The sequence below is a fragment of the Nicotiana tomentosiformis genome, chromosome 5 (genome assembly GCF_000390325.3).
Source record: "Nicotiana tomentosiformis chromosome 5, ASM39032v3, whole genome shotgun sequence".
Classification (NCBI taxonomy): domain Eukaryota; kingdom Viridiplantae; phylum Streptophyta; class Magnoliopsida; order Solanales; family Solanaceae; genus Nicotiana; species Nicotiana tomentosiformis.
In genome coordinates this window covers 30,094,713-30,116,061 of record NC_090816.1, presented here as the reverse complement: position 1 = coordinate 30,116,061, position 21,349 = coordinate 30,094,713, and the positions used below count along the sequence as shown (strand labels likewise).

The following is a 21,349-nucleotide window of genomic DNA, read 5'->3' as shown; positions in this document are numbered from 1 at the left end:
AATCACAGTATATACAAAATTAATAAAGCCAAATAAAAGTCAACATGTACAAGCTCGAATTTTGATTTTCCCCAGCAGAGTCGCCAGAGCTGTCACACCTCTTTTTTACCCCAAAAAGATATGTGTGTTTATGGATTGTTGTGGGTTAAAGAGTTTTTCTAATTAAAGTGACAAGTTTTTGATAGGGATTATTTTATTTGCAGAGTCGCCACTTGAAATTGAGTTTTGGTGTTCCAAGTCACCTTATTGAATTCCTAATCAAAAGGAAATTGACTATACTTATTATTGGTCTACGAAAATAAATTCTGGGTAAGGAATTCTGTTGACCGGAGAGAAGGTGTAAGGCATTCCCCGAGTCCCGTGGTTCTAGCACGGTCGCTTTATTGACTACATTTGGCTTATATTATTTGATTATTACATGTTTTAGACCTATTTTGTGTTTTTATCTTTTACCGCTTTTAATTGCTTGTTGTTTATAATTATGGAATTATCTTGAAACGAATCATGCATAAGTGTATTCGTTTTATTTGGTATGTCAAAGTCATGTCACGCGTACGTGTACACGACTAATAACACTTTATTAATTTACGATTGTTTTACACAAAGTTGCGCGAACGCATACCTTGGTTTTAATTTTGAAAATCATAATTATATCACGGGAACGCATACATAATCACGATAATTGATTAAAGGCGTGCCTAAAGCATTATACGAATTAAGAATTATTTTTTCTAAACTAGTTTTGAGATTATTGCAAGGTCATGAATTATGGAATATAGAATTATTTGATGAACAAAGTATTTTCGGAGAGATTGGATTGACTTATGATTTGTAAAAAGTGGCCAAATTATATTGTTCTTGACTAGTAGACTATTGCATTAATTAAAGAAAATGGCATCTTGTGCAATTACAAAAATTGGGCCAGCCTCAATTAATTGGTCTCGGCATAAACAAATTAACTGGCCCATTTATTTCTGAAAAAGTCTGCATCTTAACAGACCAACTCAACCCCCAAGCCCAATTTATTAAATCATCAAACAAAATGGAACTATAAGACTTCAACAGTAATCAAACCAACATGAAAACTCAAAAGTTAAAATCATCGCAATGGCTTAAAACTCACCCAATAATAGTGATGACTCGAAAGGTGAGCTTTCATGAAGATTAAGCAGTAAAATAAAAAAAATCAAAGCCAAGAAAATATACTCACGAGTATTAAACTCCAATTAAAGCAAAGCACATAACGGCATGTAAACAAGGATATTCGCTACTTATAGATTGACAAATGAGAATGACTAAGCATTTAATCAAGGGAAAAGGCCCAAAAATGACCTTGTGGTATTCGAAATGGATCAATTATAACCTCCGTTTAACTTGAGTCCAAAAATGACCTTGCCGTTGTAGAATGAGTCTAATAATGCCCTTGTGTTATTCGAAATGGATCAATTAAAACCCTCATTTAAATTTGAGCTCACCAATGACCCTGCCATTAAAGAATGGATCTAATACTGCTATTTCTCTCAGTTAGTAATGATTAGGGGTGTAAAATAGATATTTAAAAACCGACAGAACCGTGTCGAACCAATTTTTATGTATCTTTTAATAAAACCGTAGGTTTTTATATAAATCTATAACTGTACCGATAATTAGGGTAGGTTTTTTATTTTATAAAAATAAACCGAAAAAATATTGAATCGTACCGAATAAATTTACATGTGAATATATGATTCACATGTAAATATATGATTCACATGTAAATATATTCGAACCGTACCAAATAAATTTACATGTGAATATATGTTTCACATGTAAATATATCAAACCTATTATTAGACTCAGTATAAATATATGTTTTACATGTAAATTTATTCGGTACAGTTCGATAATAAGTTTAAAAATGATAATTGGTCTAATATTTATAAAGAATGGGTCGAATAAGTTTAAAATTTGAGCCCACTAATGACCATGCCGTTAAAGAATGAGTCTAATAGTTATATTTGTAAATAATAATGTATTAATATAAATAACGTATAAATTTTAATACATTATTATTTTTAAACTTAATATATAAATATATGTTTCAAATATAAATTTATTCGGTACGGTTCGATATTTTTTCGATTTATTTTTATAAAATAAAAAATCTACCCTAATTATCCGTACAGTTATAGATTTATATAAAAACCTACGGTTTATTAAAAAAAACCTAAAAATTGGTTTGACACGGTTCTGTCGGTTTTTAAATATCCATTTTACATCCCTAATCATTACTAACTGAGAGAAATAGCAGTATTAGACCCATTCTTTAATGGCGGGGTCATTGGTGAGCTCAAATTTAAACGAGAGTTATAATTGATCCATTTCGAATAACACAAGGGCATTATTAGACCAATTCTATAACGGCAAGGTCATTTTTGGACTCAAGTGTAAACGAAGGTTATATTGATCCATTTCGAATACCACAAGGTCATTTTTGGGCCTTTTCCCTTTAATCAAAGAGAAACAATAAATATGATGGAAGCATGCAAACAAAAGATTAAACTAAAATTAATAATATGCTCATCAATAACATAACACTTCATGCTCAAAGATATTCAGCAAAGACACCCAAAACAGTGTATTTTTTGGAAGAGTAAAAAAGTGCAAAAGATGGACCTTTTATTGCTGAAATTTTTCAGTGTTTACAATAAAGAGGAGCTCCAAAAATACAAACCCAAAACGATCTAAAGACGAGAACTTTGCCAAACCCGAAAACCTCGAGTTGAACCTTATTCTAGTAGTAGTTTCTAACAACGTTTTGGTTGTGGATTCGAGGGTCGTTGGCCGAGTTTTCGTTGTTGTTTAAGGGTGGTGTAAGGCTAGTTTTTGACAGTGTTTCATCGGTTTTGGGTGCTGGTTTTTGGGAAAAATTCGAGGTCGTTTTTGTAGCTGTTCGCAACTGTTTTTGCTGCACTTTTGGGGTGGGATTTGACCGGGTTTTAGGGAGCAATTTCAGTTGTGTTTTAGTGATGTTTTGGGACCGTTCTGCAGCTTGTTTCAGCCGCGTTTGGGGGACGTTTTTGGGGTGGTTTTGGGTGACGTTTTGCTGGAGTTTTGCCAGTGTTTCAGCAGTGCGTCGGGGTCATTTTAAGTGAAGGAAAGCAACTGGTTTTTGGAGCTTGAAGGTGGCTGATTTTGCTGCGTTTTGGGAAGGTTTTCGGGGTGATTTTGAGGCTGTCTTGAAGGTCATTTTTTGGAGGAGGAAGAAGGTGTTTTCTGGCTATCTATGGACAAAGAAAGGGCTTCCCTTTAAGGGTGTTTAAATAATAAGAAATAATAGAGGAAGAGTGGGAGTGAGAGTTGTTAAAGAGGAAGGGTGGGAATATGAGTTGTTAAAGAGAAAAAAATGAGAATGTGAGTTGTTTCTCGAACCGTTGCTCATGGGCCTCTGCGAACGCTGTTCTCGGGGTCAGTTGGCAGGTGGGCATCGATAGCAACCTGTGAGTTGGCGTTGATTGGATCGGCAGCTGGGACTCCGTTGGGATCAACAGGGGGTACCTTATTGCTAGGCTCCAAGTTGTTGTTTTCGCCATGATGGCCAGACTCAGCCTCAACGTTCAAGTGAGCAGACTGAGAGTTTGACATTTTTAAGCAAACCTAAAATTGGAAACTTAAAGAACAAGCATAAAATAGAGAGTGTTATAGAAATTCATATTAAATTACCACTACTATCCTTAGCCCTACGGTGGGCGCCAAACTGTTTACTCTTAAAAATGGATAATAATTGAATTTATATGCGATTTTTAGGCTATGTGGACTGATTCAATACGAGTGATTAATAACGTTAGATGAGCAAATTAGAGATAGAATAAACAACCAAACCAGTATTAGTATTGAGTCCGGGCTCGGTTATGAGCTTAACAATTAGCCTGCCTTCAGTTCGGAGCCAAACGCTTATGAAGAACTATGAGCATAAATTAAAGCTTTTTATCACTTTTAGAAGTAGAGAAAACAAATGTATATTGCTCTGGTATGCGTGTTACCATGCCTCTCGAATAAAAATTATCTCTTTTATATAGTAGGAGAGTTTCATCCTAAGTACAACTCTAAGAAAGGTAAAAATCTTCTTTTTCGTTAATCACCGATCCGTTGTCGACACGGGCCGATATTCACGTCGTGGTATCCGGTCGGGCGCGGATATCACGGCCCTTCGTTAGTCGAGTACAACCATTTGGTTATGCCTTTCGAGGTTTCGGAGCTCGAACCGGATCCGGGTGCATGGTCTCGATGGCTCTGAGGGCAGGTGTTTTGTTCAGGCCTTGATACGAGAGGCTACTAGCTTCGAATTTGATTCCTTGTAGTTACGTCCTTGCTTTGTTTGTCCCATCGGGAAATCGGGGTGCTCATTAGCCCCGGTTTTACCCGTATACAGATAGTCCCCTCGTTTCTTAGAGAGTAGGTTCGACGAAACAATGAAAAACGATAGATGTTCTCCGGTTCCCTCCTCCGTACACTACAACAGAAATGACGAAGAAGTCGGAATGTCCCATCAGTCGCATCGTTATGACTTTGGACACGTGTCAACTATCGGCTGGTTGCCTCCGAATGTGAAGCGTCGCAAACTTCCCCTATAAAATCTTTTGTCCCCTGTTCCTTTTTCACTTTCCGATCAATCTTCTACCTTTGAATTCTCTAGCTATCACCAACTTCCTTCAAACCTTTATATCTTTATCCTTGATCTTCACATTCTCATAGTTAGTCTTAGGTTCTTACCCAGATTTTCTTCAAATCTTCATAATCTATTCTTCAGCCTTCAAACCTTCGTATTCTTTCTTTAAATTTTCAAACTTTTCCAGATAACAATGGCTAAAACATCTAAATTAATTCCTTAACAGGCTGCCTTTTCATCTTCCCAACCGGTCGTCGGTACCGAAGCGGCTGCTCCCGAAATAGTTGTCCTCGACATGGCCGCTCTCGAAGTGGCTACCACCAAACCGACCCCCGACCCCCTTGAAAATGTTTATTCCCAGAGGATGTTCAATTGCGGATGACTTCAAGATCGAGAAGGCCTCGTCCAAACAAGACCGAGGTGAATGAGCATCGAGATATATATGATCTGCCACCGAAGATACTCTCCCTAATATCCGAGAGGACTGTAAATGGGGATATAAAGACGTGGTAGTCCCCGAGCCTGAAGACGATATCACTACCCATGTGAAGGGGTATTTAAGTGTTTACACTTATCCCTTCACGTTGGGTCCGGTGACCCAGTCGTTTTGGATTTTTGCAAAAGATACGAGGTGTGCCTGGGCCAAATCCACCCATCTCTCTAGAGGATCGTGATCCTCCTTCGTTATTTTGTGAACAAAATCGAGTCTCCTCAGTTCACCCTCGACTACCTACTTCATCTATACAGTCCCCAAATTTTTCGAGGAAGACTGATCAAGCTCGAGCTCGTCGGGCCAGCAAGGCTCCCTTCTCGAGTATTGACGAAGATCGAGACTGTGGTTGGCAGGGATGCTTCATTCGGGTGAAGATCGAAGACTTGATCCCTCCCGAGTTCATGCCATTCCCCGAGAAGTGGAATGCATCTCGTAAGTGTAGCCTTTCCTTAAATGTCAATTTTACTTCATTTCCTTTCTCACCATTCGTATTTGTGGTTGTACAGCTGTTGCCTGGGTTCCAAATGTTGTCCCCCGGCTCAAGGAGTGGATCTAAGGCATCTATAAGCAGATGTCATACTTAGAGCGCTCATGGAGAAAGCTTTCGAAGGGCCGATTGGAGGCCCGTTCTCATGGTAAGGTTCTCATTCAAATAGTTATTATCGCGCTCTTAACTCACATCATACTGACCTTTATTCTTTCTTTTATAGGTTTGCCTAGGACCACCGAATTTAGGCCTTTGGAAGGGGACGAGGACATGTACTTATCCGTTGATCCCTCCATTACGATACAGCCCGGGGCTGTCTCGGGGAAAAGAAGAAGAAGAAGAAGAAGAAGAAGAAAAGAAAGGCTTTGGGCTCCCCGAGCTACTAGATGAAGCCAAAGAAAAGAGTGGCTCGTAAGCCCAAGAAAAGCTCTAGCTCTGGGGTACTAGATTCCGATTTGCTCTTTCGGCTCAGGGATGAGTCTGAAGCAGATGATATTCTTATTGCCCACGGATCGACCCTCACCAGGGAGAAGGCCACAACTAAGGGGACGGGCCGTGAGACGAACCTCCCTCTGACTCAAGAGGTCGAGATGGAGACGGGGGTTGAGACCTTCCGAGAAGTCAGTTCTGCACTAAAGGAAGCAACCATTGTAATAGAAATCATGGGAATGCCCTCTTATACTGAGTCCATACTTAAGGAGGTCCAAGTAGGAAAAAGAAGTCAGGTGAGGGAGTCTAAGGTGCGGACGACCCCTTTCATTCCTTTTTCGATAGTGTGGACTCGTCCACTTTGGAAGGTTTTTTCCAGTTGGGCGACCTGGAAGTCCCGAAGAAGGATGAATCTTCAGAAGTTGGTGGGCCGAGTTCGAGCCCAAAGTTGGTTAATTAGTTTCCCGCTCCGAGTGTGGACCCCGGTCGCAAGAGAGTGGTTACTCTTACTGTCCTGTAGGATGCCCGGGTTCTATCTGCTCCCGTAGGCGTAGCCAGCTACCTCCGATGCCTGGTGATCGAGGAGGACCAGACAAAAATGAACGAGGTGGACGTGTCGTGTCTTTTTAATGAGGCACAACAGGCGCTGAACCGGGTAAGACATCATTTCATCTTTTTGAATTTTACTTAGGTTTTGATATCTCTCACGACTTTCATTGTTTTGTAGGCCTCGGTACTCCATCATGAGAACTTCCTCTGGTACCGTGTCGAGGTCAATCGGTTCGAGCTCGAGCTCAAGGAGCAGGCTCGAAAAAGGGATATGTATAAGATCCTCAGCGAGCAACAAGACCGGGCCATCAAGGACCTTCAGGTCGAGCTAGATAGGGCTCAGAAGGAAGCTTAAACCCTGAGGCGGGAACATGCTGACCTGGTCGAAAAGGTAAAATTCTTTGAAGTTTGTAACGAAGAACTAGTCATGGGGACTAACGACAAAACCTCGCAGGTCCAGCAGAAGATCATGATCGACCAACTCTGGGTTGAAATGAACGAGGTCCAAGCCATGGCTGATGGGTGGAAAAGCAAAATGGACCTGCTCTCTTTCGAGAAAGAAACCGCCGAGGAAAAGCTGGCATCGGTAGAGGTTCAACTTCGAGTGGCGAAGGAGAAAGTCGACAAGCGGTCCCAGCTTAATGACGATCTCCGAGCACAACTGAGCTCGGCTCTAGCATAGCGGGATGCCCTCGGTAAAGAATAAGAAGCAACAAAGTCCAAGTTGGACACAACCTCTGTCAATGCCAATGAGATGGTGGCCCAGTACAAGGCCGATGTCGAAGCAGTTGAGGCTCGCCTGAATACCAATGCCGAATATATGAGGTGGTTGTCTCGAAGGGAGACCTTATAAGATATCCATGCTCGAGGCTTCGACCTATCGGCCGAGATCGAGGAAGCAAAGAAGCTTGAGGCCGAGGCGAAGAAACTTTCTGAGCCTGAAGGTGCAGAAGGCTCCGAGGGTTCTGAGGGATCCGAAGGCTCTAACGGTTCTGACAACGAACCGGGCCCTGGTGAAGATCAGGCATGAATGCCTTAGAACCTTTTTAGTTTTTGTCTATTTTTCGTTTATTTTGAGGCTGCTTTTGTTAGGCCTTTGTAAATACATTCCGAAATATATAAAATTTCTCTTTCTCGCAATTTCGAGTCTCTACTTTTTTAGCATTTCTTCATAATTTCTGTTCTTGCAAATATTTCTAATGCCTTAGCATAGAATCAAATGTAGTAATAAGTCGCTCATTTTTCGGAGGTCCGAACAGAGCCTGACTTCGATACAACTTTATTTGCTCGAGGCTTTGAAAAATTGGAGTGAACGGAAGTTTTCCCAAGATGCTTAAGTGATTTTAGATGATGCTTTTGCCGAGGGTAACCTTTTAGCAGGTTTTGAATTTTTATGAAGGCCTTATATTTTGATTACGAGCTTCGGACGTCTCCGAGCTATTTTTTAGGGTGGCTATGGCCTTTTGTGTTTAGGCACTACCTAATAGGTTTTGTGCCTCTGGGATTTGTTAGCCCGAGTTGCCCGAGCTTCTTTCGGACGACAGTCCCCGAGTAGGGGTAGCCTTTGGGCTCGATAGTCCCCGGATAGGGGTAGCCCTTGGTCTCGATAGTCCCCGAATAGGGTTAGGATCTATGTTTTAAGAGGCAAAAATGTGTGATAGCAAGGTGGAAATCTTCTTTCATTTCTGTGTGTAAAGTACATGAACGAAAGCGTGCAAAAGCTTGTATCACAGTTAAGGTGGCCTATACGGGCACGGTTTACTTGACCGTTTGGACCTTACAATGAATCCTAACCACCAAGCCTAAGCTATTCAAGTACAAAGTTTCCTTTCGTCCTTGCTAAGAACCTTAACCCGAGGGTGATGGCCCCCAGTATTCGAGGTCGATCTTGAGAGGACTCAGATACTGTTGATGTGCCCATTGACTCCGATCTAAGATCGGCCTTCAAATCTAAGTTAGCACGGTTTACTGTTGCCTCATTAAAAACCTTACCGAAAAACCCATTTGAGACAAAACCGGTTCAAAGGAAAAAAAGTGCAACGCGTGCTTTCAGACCTAATAGTCACATTCTCCCTTGGCCGTTGCCTGTAAGTATTAGTCCGATTCATAATATTATAAAAGAGTAAATGCGATCATACCTTAGAAGTAGTATCGCTTTAAGTGCGTCATGTTCCAGTTGTTCGATAGCTGCGCACTGTTTCCTGCTTCGAGTTTGTACGAGCCTTTGCCGGTAGTTCTGATGATTCGATATAGTCCTTCCAAATTTAGCCCCAGCTTTCCCTCGTTCGGGTTCCGGGTATGCAGTGTTACTTTTCTTAACACCAAGTCCCCGATCTTGAAGTGTTGGAGGTTGGCCCTTCGGTTGTAATATCTTTCTATCCATTGTTTCTGGGCGGCCAATCGGACTATGGTGGCCTCACGCCTTTCATCCAATAGTTCCATGATCGTGCTCATGGCCTCACCATTCGATTCCTCGGTCGCATATCAGAACCTAAGGCTCGGTTCTCCTACTTCAACTGGTATTAATGCTTTGGCACTGTAGACCAATGAAAGCGGGGTGGCCCTGGTAGTAGACTTTGAAGTTGTACTGTATGCCCACAAGACCTCGGGCAATATTACTTTCCATTTCCCTTTGGCATCAGTCAACCTCTTTTTTAGGTTTTGAAGTATAGTCTTGTTTGTTGATTATGCTTGTCCGTTCCCACTAGGGTGATAGGGTGTCGATAGTATCTTTTTAACCTTATGGTCTTCGAAAAACTTGTTTACCTTGCTGCCGATGAATTACTTCCCATTATCAAACACGATCTCGGCCGGTATGCCGAACCGGCACATTATGTGGTTCCAAATGAAGTCAATGACTTCTTTTCCACGGACTTTTCGAACGCCTGAACTTCGACCCATTTAGAAAAATAATCGGTCATAAACAGTATGAATTGAGCCTTACCAGGTGCCCATGGCAGGGGACCGACGATTTCCATTCCTCAATTCATGAACGGCCATGGGGACAAGACCGAATGGAGTAGCTCTCCGGGTTGATGAATCATCGGTGCGTGTCTTTGACAGCCGTCACATCTTCATACAAAGTCCTTTACATCTTTCTCCATGTTGATCCAGTAATAGCCAGCCCTGATTACCTTCCGAACCAAAGATTCCGCCTCTGAATGGTTTCCGCAGGTACCTTCGTGAACTTATCTCAAGACATATTCGGTATCTTCCAGCCCCAAGCATATGGCGAGCGGGCCATCGACTGTTCTTCTAAACAAAGTCCCTTCGGACAGGCTGAACCTGGCCGCCTTCGTGCACAGAGCTCTTGATTCTTTAGGATCCGAGGGCAACTTCCCAGTCTTCAAATAGTCTATGTATATATTCCTCCAATCCCAAGTTAAACTTGTTGAGTTTATTTCGGCATGACCTTTTTCTACTACGGATTTCATGAGTTGTACGACTGTTCTTGAGCCGAATTCATCATTACCAACTGAGGACCCCAAGTTAGCCAGAGCATCGGCCTTACTATTTTGATCTCGGGGCACATGATGTAGGGTCCATTCCTTGAATTGATGCAGTGTTACCTGCAATTTATCTAAATACATCTGCATCCGTTCCTCTTTTACTTCAAACGTTCCATTCATTTGATTTACCACAAGGAGGGAATTGCACTTAGCTTCGACCACCTCGGCCCTAAGACTTTTAGCCAATTCGAGACCTGCAATCACGGCCTCATTGTTAGTCAATTTCACAGTTCTAATAGACTGCCTAACTACGTTACCCGTAGGCGGCTTTAACACGATGTCGAGTCTGAACCCCTTTGCGTTCGAAGCACCGTCCGTAAAGAGGGTCCAGATTCCCGAGAAAGTCCCCGAGGTTAACAACAATTCCTTTACGACATCGGGTATTAAGGCCGGCATAAATTTGGCCACAAAATCTGCCAAAATTTGTGATTTGATGGCGGTTCGGGGTCAGTATTTGATATCGTACCCGCTAATTTCTACGGCCCATTTGACCAACCGGACCAAGAGCTCGGGTTTGTGCATAATGTTCCTTAGTTGATAAGAGGTTACGACACATATGGGGAGGCATTGAAAGTATGGTTTCAACTTTCTGAAGGCGCTTAGCAAAGCGAGCACCAATTTTTCCAGGTGAGGATACCTCGTTTCGGCCTCGCCTAAGTTATAAAAATATAGTAAATAGGAAATTGCGTACCTTCCTCTTCTTGGACTAAGAATCCACTTAGCGCCACCTCGGATACCGCCAAGTAAAGGTACAGCTACTCATCCACCTTCGGATTATGGAGCAGGGGTGGACTCGAAAGGTACCGTTTGAGTTCTTCCAAAGCATGTTGGCACTCTGGAGTCCAAGAAAAGTTATTCCTTTTCTTCAATAGAGAGAAGAACTGATTGCTTTTGTTTGAGGATCTCGATATGAATCGGCCCAAGGCAGCGATGTGCCCGGTTAGTCTCTGAACGGCCTTGACACTATCCACCACGATGATGTCTTCTATAACTTTGATTTTATCGGGATTGATATCGATCCCTCAGTTGGACACCATGAACCCAAGGAATTTTCTGGATCCGACCCCGAATGCGCATTTCTCGGGATTCAGCTTTATATTGCATCTCTTTAATATGTCAAAGGTTTCCTGCAAATATTTCAAATAGTCCTCTGCTCGCAGGGATTTGACTAACATGTCGTCAATATAAACTTTCATTGATTTTCCTATTTGTTCTTCGAACATCTGATTTACTAGGCATTGATTAGTGGCACCGGCGTTCTTTAGTCCGTGCGGCATTACATTATAATAATAGGTGCCGAATTTAGTGAAAAAAGAAGTTTTTTCTTGATCGCCTGGGTCCATCCGAATTTGGTTGTACCCGAAATAGGCATCGAGAAAGCTGAGTATCTCGTGCTCTTTGTAATCTACGCACATTCTTAACTTATTTCCCTTTTTATGAACTACCACAACATTAGCTAACCTGTCCGGGAATTTAACTTTCCGGATGGAACCTATTTTAAGGAGTTTAGATACCTCGTCTTTGATGAAGGCATGCTTGACTTCGGACTGAGGCCTCCTCTTCTGTTTAACCGGGTGGAACTTCGGATCCAAACTCAGTTTGTGAGTGGCTATCTCCAGCGGGATCCCTGCCATATCAAGATGGGTCCATGCAAAACAAGATATGTTAGTTTTAAGGAAACTAATGATTTCTTTCTTGAGCTCGGGGGTCAACCCCATGCCCAGGTATACCTTTTGATCCGGCAGGTGTTCGGTCAATATAGTCTGCTCCAGTTCTTCGACCGTAGATTTGGTGGCATTGGTATCATCTGGAGCTATGAATGATCTAGGAACTCCGTAATCATCTTCCTTATCGGCTTGTCGTCCCTTCGGTCCGACCGGGACCGGCATCCGTGCTTGCTATATAACTTCGGCCTTTCTGGCTGGTTCCCCATTTTTTTATGCCGAAACGGCGGGTATCGGGAGTACTTCATCGACTGCGAATATTTCCTTTGCGGTCGGCTGCTCTCCGTACATTGTCTTGATCCCTCCCGATTTAGGGAACTTTAATGCCTGGTGCAAGGTCGAAGGTACCTCCCTCATGTTGTGAACCTATGGCCTTCCAAATAGAGCATTATATCTCATATCATTTTCGATCACATAGAATTTTGTTCCGTGAATGGTCCCGGCGGTGTTCACCGGTAGGGTTATCTCCCCTTTCGTAGTTTCACATGTCATGTTAAATTCGTTCAACACCCGGATTGCTGGCACTATTTGGTCTTGTAGACCCAACTACTCTACGACCTTCGATCTGATGATGTTGGACGAGCTACATGGATCAATCAACACATGTTTAACTCGAGATTTATTTATAAGTACAGATATTACCAGTGCATAATTATGCGGTTGTACGATGCCTTCGGCTCCTCATCGTTGAACGAGATGGTTCCCTCGGGGATATAATATCGGGTTCGTTTTTCCATTGTGATGGACACCTTAGTGCGCTTTAGCATTGGTCCCTGAGGGACATCGACTCCTCCAATGATCATGTTGATGACGTGCTGAGGTTCCTCTTGTTCGGTCTGTTTGTTGGAGTCCCTATTCCTGAATTGATTTTTGGCTCGATCACTCAGAAATTCCCGGAGATGACCGATATTGAATAACCGGGCCACTTCTTCTCTTAACTGTCGGCAGTCCTCGGTTCTATGGCCATGAGTGCCATCATACTTACACATCAAGTTAGGGTCTCTCTGGGTAGGGTCGGACTGCAATGGTCGAGGCCACTTGGTATCCTTGATTAGCCCGATGGTAGACACGAAGCTCGCAGCATCGACATTGAAGTTATATTTCGATAACCTTGGTGCCTCCCTGGCCCCGAGTGGCCTGTCGAAACTGTTTTTGCTCATGAGTCCTCGGCTATTGTGGCTTCGATCGTTCCTCTTTTCGTTTCTCGCAGGGTTACGCCTAGATCCATTACCCCTTTGATCTCCGCTATACGGTTGATACCGGTCTCTTTTCGGTCTTGGTTCATGATCGACGACTCTCTTAGACCTGTCATTAGTTCTGATGGGATAAACGGACCCGGATGGGGCCCCGAGCTGATCGTCCTCAACTCTGATTTTTGACTGGTACCTGTTATGGACGTCGGTCCAAGTTACCGCCTAGTACTCTATTAAATTCTATTTCAACTGCTGTGAAGCCAAGGAGCTTCGGGGGTTGAGTCCTTGAGTGAGCGCCTGAACGGCCCAATCATCCGACAACAGAGGCAAGTCCATCCGTTCTATTTGAAACCTCGATACAAATTCCCTGCCCTGAGCATTTCGTTATCTCTTTGTTTTACTTTGAAAAGGTCCGATTTTCTGATCTCGGCCTTAATGGCCCCGGCATGCACTTTCACAAAGGCATCTGCAAGCATATCAAATGAATTAATAGAATTTGGGGGGTAAGTTGTGATACCATATCATTGCTCTTTTTGACAGAGTTTTTCCGAACTTCTTTAGCAAAATCGACTCGATTTCGTCATCTTTCAAGTCGTTCCCCTTGATGGCGCACGTGTAGGAGGTCACGTGCTCATTTGGATCCGTTGTTCCGTTATATTTCGAAATATCGGGCATACGAAACTTCTTCGGGATTGGTTTCGGTGCCGCGCCCCAAGAGGAAAAGGCTTTTGGACAAATTTCTTGGAGTCTAGGCCTTTTAATATTGGGGGTGCTCCTGGGATTTGATCGACCCTGGAGTTGTAGGTCTCCATTTTTTTGTCGTTAGCCTCAATTTCCTTCTCCCCTGATTCCACCCTCTTTGTCAATTCCTCAAGCATTTTCATTATTTCGGGGTTGGTCCCAGGCTCAGCTTCATCCGCCTTCCCGGTGTTTTGCTCACTTCTTCGGGTACTCCCCCGAGACCGTTTGGGCTCGACCCTATCAGGAGTGTGGCCTTGATTTTGCAGTTGCGCTATCGCCGCCTGTTGAGTCTGCAACATTTCGAAGATCAGCCGCAAGCTTATCCCATCACCTCCGCCTTCGGGTGTTTCTCGAACCGTTGCTCATGGGCCTCCGCAAACGCTGTTCTCGAGGTCAGTTGGAAGGTGAGCGTCGATAGAAACTTGTGAGTTAGCGTCGATTGGATCGGCAGCTGGGACTCCGTTGGAATCAACAGGGGGTACCTCATTGCTAGGCACCAAGTTGTTGTTTTCGCCATGATGGCCAGATTCAGCCTCAACGTTCAAGTGAGCGGACTGAGAGTTTGACATTTTTAAGCAAACCTGAAATTGGAAACTTAAAGAACAAGCGAAAAATAGAGTGTGTTATGGAAATTCTTATTAAATTACCACTACTATTTTTAGCCCCACGGTGGGCGCCAAACTGTTTACCCTTAGAAATGGATAACAATTGAATTTATACGCGGTTTTAAGGATATGTGGACTGATTCAATACGAGTGATTAATAATGTTAGATGAGCAAATTAGTGATAGAATAAAAAGCCAAACCAGTAGTAGTATTGAGTCCGGGCTCGGTTATGAGCTTAACAATTAGCCTACCTTCAGTTCGGAGCCAAACGCTTATGAAGAACTATGAGCATAAATTAGAGCTTTTTATCACTTTTAGAAGTAGAGAAAACAAATGTATATTGCTCTGGTATGCGTGTTACCATGCCTCTCGAATAAAAATTATCTCTTTTATATAGTAGGAGAGTTTCATCCTAAGTACAACTCTAAGAAAGGTAAAAATCTTCTTTTTCGTTAATCACCGATCCGTTGTCGACACGGGCCGATATTCACGTCGTGGTATCCGGTCGGGCGCGGATATCACGGCCCTTCGTTAGTCGAGTACAACCATTTGGTTATGCCTTCCGAGGTCTCGAAGCTCGAACCGGATCCGGGGGGCATGGTCTCGATGCTCCGAGGACAGGTGTTTTGTTCGGGCCTTGATACGAAAGGCTACCAGCTTCGATTTTGATTCCTTGTAGTTACGTCCTTGCTTCGTTTGCCCCACCGGAAAATCGAGGTGCTCATTAGCCTCGGTTTTACCCGTATTCAACATGGATGAGTGTTTATTGTGCTTGATGATTGAGGTCAAAGTCTCCTCAATTTGACCAATTTCTTTACTTCATTTCATATATTTTCTATTTTTCCTCTTCTAGAATTTCGATCTATAGCAATATTTGTTGATTCTAACATTTAGTAAGTTTATTCCATGATATTCAAACCAAAAAGACAACTCTGTTAGAGACAGTGAGTTTTATAGTAGATTCAAAGAATAACAGTAATAACTAGATAAAAAGGACTGTAAGTAATCGTGAACTTCTATTGATGAGTAATAAATCGCAATTCTGTTACAACACCGAATCTATCAAGACTAAATCTCTAAAGAACATCTGTTGATGAGTATAGGCAATTGGTATAAATCCCAGAATTTAGGGACATGCTTGCAAAGCTTCAAACTAAGAATCCCTAATATTCTGATGAATGTGAGCCTACATAGAAGAAACTTTTCGTGGAAAAGAAAATCGTGGTATCGTTCAAGTACTGCAGCAGCTTCAGTATCCTTTGCGGATGAAGCATTTTATCCCATATCATGCATGCATTGTGTTTTGCACTTTGTTCTGTGTCTGATTTGACTTGGGAATAGCTGCTTCTTTTCCCTGGTAAATGAATAACTCTACTTACAAAAAGAATACAATAGAATACACGAGCGAGCAAGCTGGATTGGACCGAACACGGTTGACAGGTCATCACATTGGTCAGGTTGGATGAGCTTCATGCTTTCTCAGCAAATGCTATGGACACTAAAGTTGTGCATACAGGAGTTCATTCCACGTATCAGGTATGCCGGGTAGGCACCAATGCAAGCAGTCGTTTATTCCTTCTGATGATTTTAAACTGTAATGAGATATATGACCCTCGTCCCTTAGTTCAGAAATAGCTGTTATGTCCAATAACTTAACCTTTGTGCCCTTCACAGCACCCCCAATAACTGGATCACTTGATTCCTCTTGCTGGACTTCATTTCCTTTAGTAAGTGGAACAGTATTATCACAGCGACCTCCAGTGTTCCAGTCCCCATTCAAGAAATGTCTGGGTGATATGGTCCGGAAGAAAGCCTTAAGCTGTGGACGTGAAGTGATTTGGGAATCAAGCCATCTGGCAATACTATAAACTGTGAAGTTTTTAGCATTTCCTATTTCTGCAACCTTCCTGTCTACAACAGGCTTTCCATTTACATGCATCACCCATCGGTTTGCATTAACCTTCCCTCTGTTCCAGTGATGACCTGTATTCAGCACCACAACATCAAATTGATCAAGGTATTTCCTCAGAAAGGCAGGAGGTTGATCTAAGTTCATGGCCGACTCTGTGGCGGGATCCGTGACGTTGAAGGGCTCTATACCACAAAGACTTGCTGACCAGTAATACAAAATTGTGGTGTTTGTGTTTGGAAACCTATAAGCCCATCCATCGGGACGTACGGCTCCACGTGGTTTAACCAAGCCATACTTCCATCCTACGTTTTCAACTTCAAGCTTCTCCTCACCACCAGTGACCATACACATGAGAGACTGGAATTGCTGTCTGCCAAGTGAATCTCCGATAAAAGCAATAGTTTTGTCCTGCATTCTGAAATAAAGTTACATTAAGGGGTGAGGCTGAAATCTGCTCAAAACAATTGGTTCAGATTCGCCTTTTAATATCTCATCTCTTAGTACCACCTTTTACAGTGTTTATTTATATCAAATCTCATAACACATGGGTGACTACAGTTGCAGAACTGCATCTTCTTGAATATTTATGTGTGGTGATATGCAAACTTAGTAACCAATTCAAACTTCAGATAGCCACAGGCATAATGCGTAACTCATATACTTACCGCCTCTCTCCACCGCACCTTAGACAAAGATGGCAATCATTGAAAATGGAACAAAAAAAAAATGTATACCTTCTCAAGAATTCTGAACCACTAAAATCTGGCATCACACAATTTTCTGGTTGCCAACGATATCCCTCGTAGGAAAAGTCAGTGCGTTGGGTCAATCTACATGCCCACATTTCAGATAACCATTGCTTACATTTAAACCCAGAGTATAATGGTCGTCTACTGTCTGCAATCCACCTGCCTTTAGCAAAATTGCAAGCTGCAACAAAAGAACAGGAACATGAGGAATCATTCTTTAGTCTTTCGGATGAAAAACTAAAGATTTTGCTAGTATTTTCCCCTTACACATAAATATATTAAAGCCAATATCAGAAAAACCGGAAAACTTTTGTAGATTATAGAAGTCGGGAGATACATTGGTCAAAACCAAACTCAAAGGACATTAGAGATTCAAAGGCCAGAATCAGCAGTTTCTCCAAACTGGAACATTATGTTTTCTAATGCAATGGATCTCATTCAGTCTCTCACTTTTTCCTTTGATAGGAAGTCATAGAGTTTTACTTTGACTGAAACATGAACTGTACTTATGGTACAAGTGATCCATTTTCATTTATTTCTTTTTTGTTGTTTTGATAGCACTTAAAAGCAAAAAGTCCTCTGGCAGTAGCCCCCAGGGCTTAGTTCAAGCGGCAAAGGTTGAGGGACTTGTGACTTAGGTCACAGTCAGTGGTGGACCCAGGATTTTGTGCAAGCGGGTTCAATCTTAGAAATACATAACTTTAGTCGTAAAATAATAGCTGTCTAGTGGGTTCAAATAAAATATTTATACAAATTTTATGCAGCTTTAATCGTAGTTTATACATATACACAGTATTATTTTTTGACAAAGCGGGTTCAGTTGAACCCGCTTTCCAACATGTGCGTCTGCCACTGGTCACAGTTCGAGCCCTACGCCATGCGAATTAAGCTTGGTATTTAAGTGGAGAAGGATGGAGGGTGATCCCATTATCCACAAGTTATAAGGCTGCACGGTCCTAAGGGTCTGCCCCAGACGGATTCTCGGTCATAAAATAAAATAAAATAAAAACTTTTGGCAGTATGCAATCTTTGGTACAGTTTGTTAAAATAGAATTAATGCGTCTCTAATTATAACTAATTTTGTTTAGAGCATCTTTGCACTTCTTATGTTAAAAGAGAACTTGTAACTCTTTCTCTCAACCTAATATATATCTTATCTCCCCTTTCTTTTTTCCTAAAAAAACTTTCTTCTTGTAATTGATCCTTCAATGATCTCATAATATGGTATAAATACTAATCCACCAAAAAAGGGATTCCCAATTCTGGCAAAACATTTAAACAGATTAGTTCAAAAGCAATCAGATCTTCTAAACTTTTCTAAACTAGCAATGTGCTTTATAATAATCTAGCAAGGCAAGGAAATAGGAAAGAAGTCTACATATCAATTTTTTTTAATATAATGAACAAGAAAAACATAGACCTTACCTTTTCCTTCTAATTGGGTAGTCATAATCTTTTTATCATCTCTCCTTTTAGTGGAAGGCATGACTGTAACATTCTTAACAGAACTATCAGATACTGCCAATCTATTTTCCACTATTCTGCCTTCTGCTATTTGTGAATTTGAATGCTCGTCCATAATTTGTTCCTTTGATCTCAATGATACTGCAGATTCATCCACTGAAATCTCTACAACAAGAAATACAAAACAATAAGAACGGAAATAGTGAGTACTTCGAAAATAATTCATTGAGATCACTACCTTATTGACACAAGTTATAGACTACAACTTCACATAATGGAGCTATAAACACTAGACACGAGGAAAAGAGAGACAGATAAAGACATAAAGTCATGAAAAAATTTCCCACAGAACATATTCAACATTATAGCTCCAAATACAGGCAGAGGCAAGTCCAAACAGGCACACACACCTTCAGGAGTTTGAAAAGAATTGTTCCTTGGCACTGTTGTATCTGTTGCCCTGGTTTTCTTTTACTTTCTTCACCCCTATAACTAATTGCCTTTTAGGCAATTATTCAGTCAGAACCAACTAGGGCACTTGATTATTTTGGATGAAGAACATCCAAATTGGGGTTAAGGGGAAAATCAATTCGATTTTAGCAAGTATGTCATCCCAGAAGAATAGGCAAATATGCCAATCAAAAAAATCTATCAACATGATCAGATAGGCATGTAGATGAAGTTAATCCATCATAACTTCGTAGAAAAAGTTCAGCAAAAGATTGTACAGTACTTATCTGGGGAAATGGGAGGCTAAGAACCATAACTAATTATGGCACTAAGCCCAACCGTTCACTAGTCCCGCATAATACATTAATAACATTATATCAATGGCATTCATGCAGGAATGAAGCTTCAACGTGAGTCTTCTATCTAATCACCGCTCTCTCCCATCATGGCAGCTTAATTAAGGAAAAAAAATTCAAATTGGAGGGGAATGAGGGATTATCAGGAAACCAAACTGAATGATCAAGGTTGCAGTGGATCATTAGTGATCAACTAGAACAAGCACGGTCTTCAAATTATTTTTTTGATTATGCATAAAGGGTGAGGAAAAAGGCACTTAATAATCTAATTATCACTAGACGACTGCTAAATATCCTCCTATCAAAGTGTGCTATTCGAGTACGACATAAATATGGAGTGTGGATAAATGCTTGATTTTTCTAATAAAAAACTAAAAAGTCAAGACAAGAAAAAAGTTCACCGGAAAATAATAGAAGAGATCTTGACTGTTAAGTTCATACTATCTTCTTTGTCTCTGGTGTAATATCTTTTGTGAAAAATTCAACTTTGACAAGTTATTAACGCTCGCAAGTTTTCAATCGAGTGCAAACCTGAGGACTGCATTATGAACTGATCTTGAGCTGACAATAAGCTAGTAAGAAGTGGATTCTTCTCCCAGCACCAAAGAAATATAGTTGTAAATAAGATAGCAGCCAGGAAAAAGGAGAACTGTCCTCCCCAAAATCTACCAACATTTCCGCCTTTCATCTCTCAATGCACACTCCAAGCAGAGATATACTTGTGAGTCGCTGCTGTTCTTCCGCTACAACACAAATGAGAGTACATGTGTGAAGTGAAGAACATCTGGGACATTCGGACAACAACCATCACGATTTTAGCTACAACTTTCACAGGCCTGAGCTCTTGAAACTATATGATAGAAGCTAAAACAAAGAACCACGTCAAAATAACTACTCAAGCACTCAAATCCAAATGTACTTTATTACCTGAAGAAAGATATTGTAACAGATAAAATATCATATCAAAGTTTAAAATTCGAAAAGTTTGGGAGATTTCAATTCTAGAAAGCTATGAAAGTTGTACAGAGATCCAACTTCAAACATATTGGACGTTTCAAAACAGAAAGAACGTTATATAAATCAAGAGCAGATTAAAACATAACAGAAAAGAACAAAAAGAAAAAGTTAAGGAAAACTCATTTGACATATTTCCATCCTAAAGCTCACTTTCCAAAAGCAAATGTCAAATGGCAGCATTACAACGAAAAGAAAATGCCAATTCCATAATTTAACACAAGCAAATAACACAGAAATGTAAACGCCAATTTTGAATCAAGTTTTGTCCTTTGTTTCACAATTCTTCCAATTTCTTCTATAAAAAATCAACTCAAATAATTATATGAATCTAAATCACAGAAATGTAAACATTCATTCAGATATATAAAAGCATAAAAATAAAGGTACCTGTTTTTAGCAATGCTGATAGATTCCCCGACGTTTCTCCGTTCTCATTGGCTGCTATTTGATAGATCGGTGTATTTGAGTTTATTAATATATGTAATGTAAATACAGTATTTGTAAATTATGGGTGTGGCGCAGAGAGAGAAGAAGCCAAGAATGGAAGGTTTGCGGGTCGGGTCTGAATAATGGAGCTTTGAATTCAGGTGCCGACATTTGATAAGATAAATTGGAGAGATATCTGCTGTGACAGGGACTACAGAAAAGTTTTGTGGAAACGTGTTGGCCAATAGGAGAGGATATGAATAGGGGTAATTTGGTAAATTAGTTGAATAATAGGGTGACTTTCATGAGGATGGTGTAGTCAAATGTGTAGCCATGCATGGGAACGTGCACGGAGTGTGCTGTTGGGCAACGAGTGCGGCGTACGCGATGATACGGTTTAGTATTTGAGAAAATGACTTTATTGATTGACGAAATGATATTTCAAAAGTATGCTTGTACATTTTGATGTTAAACATGTTATATAAAAAAGTGTTAGAGGATAAATACAAATACTACAAATAAACAGTTTCTGAGTATAAGAATAAATTCAAAAAGTCTTTTATTCAAGGAACTTCGTCTATGTAAATCTAACGTAG

At 41.1% G+C, this 21,349-nt stretch overlaps 1 protein-coding gene across 2 annotated transcripts; it reads right to left on the bottom strand.

Moving 5' to 3' along the window:
• Positions 1–15,376: 15,376 nt before the first annotated feature.
• Positions 15,377–20,883, bottom strand: LOC104090942 (protein trichome birefringence-like 14). Of its 2 annotated transcripts, none has more exons than XM_009596156.4 (5): positions 20,715–20,883; positions 19,842–20,094; positions 18,466–18,669; positions 17,026–17,221; positions 15,377–16,706 (listed from the first exon to the last, which is right to left on the bottom strand). In XM_009596156.4, the coding sequence occupies exons 2-5, from the start codon at positions 19,996–19,998 to the stop codon at positions 15,878–15,880; spliced, it is 1,386 nt and encodes a 461-aa protein (XP_009594451.1). In that variant the 5' UTR covers positions 19,999–20,094; positions 20,715–20,883; the 3' UTR covers positions 15,377–15,877. The 2 variants fall into 2 exon arrangements, with proteins under 2 accessions (XP_009594451.1, XP_009594450.1); XM_009596155.4 differs by having other exon boundaries at positions 19,842–20,053.
• Between the last annotated feature and the right edge of the window lie 466 nt (positions 20,884–21,349).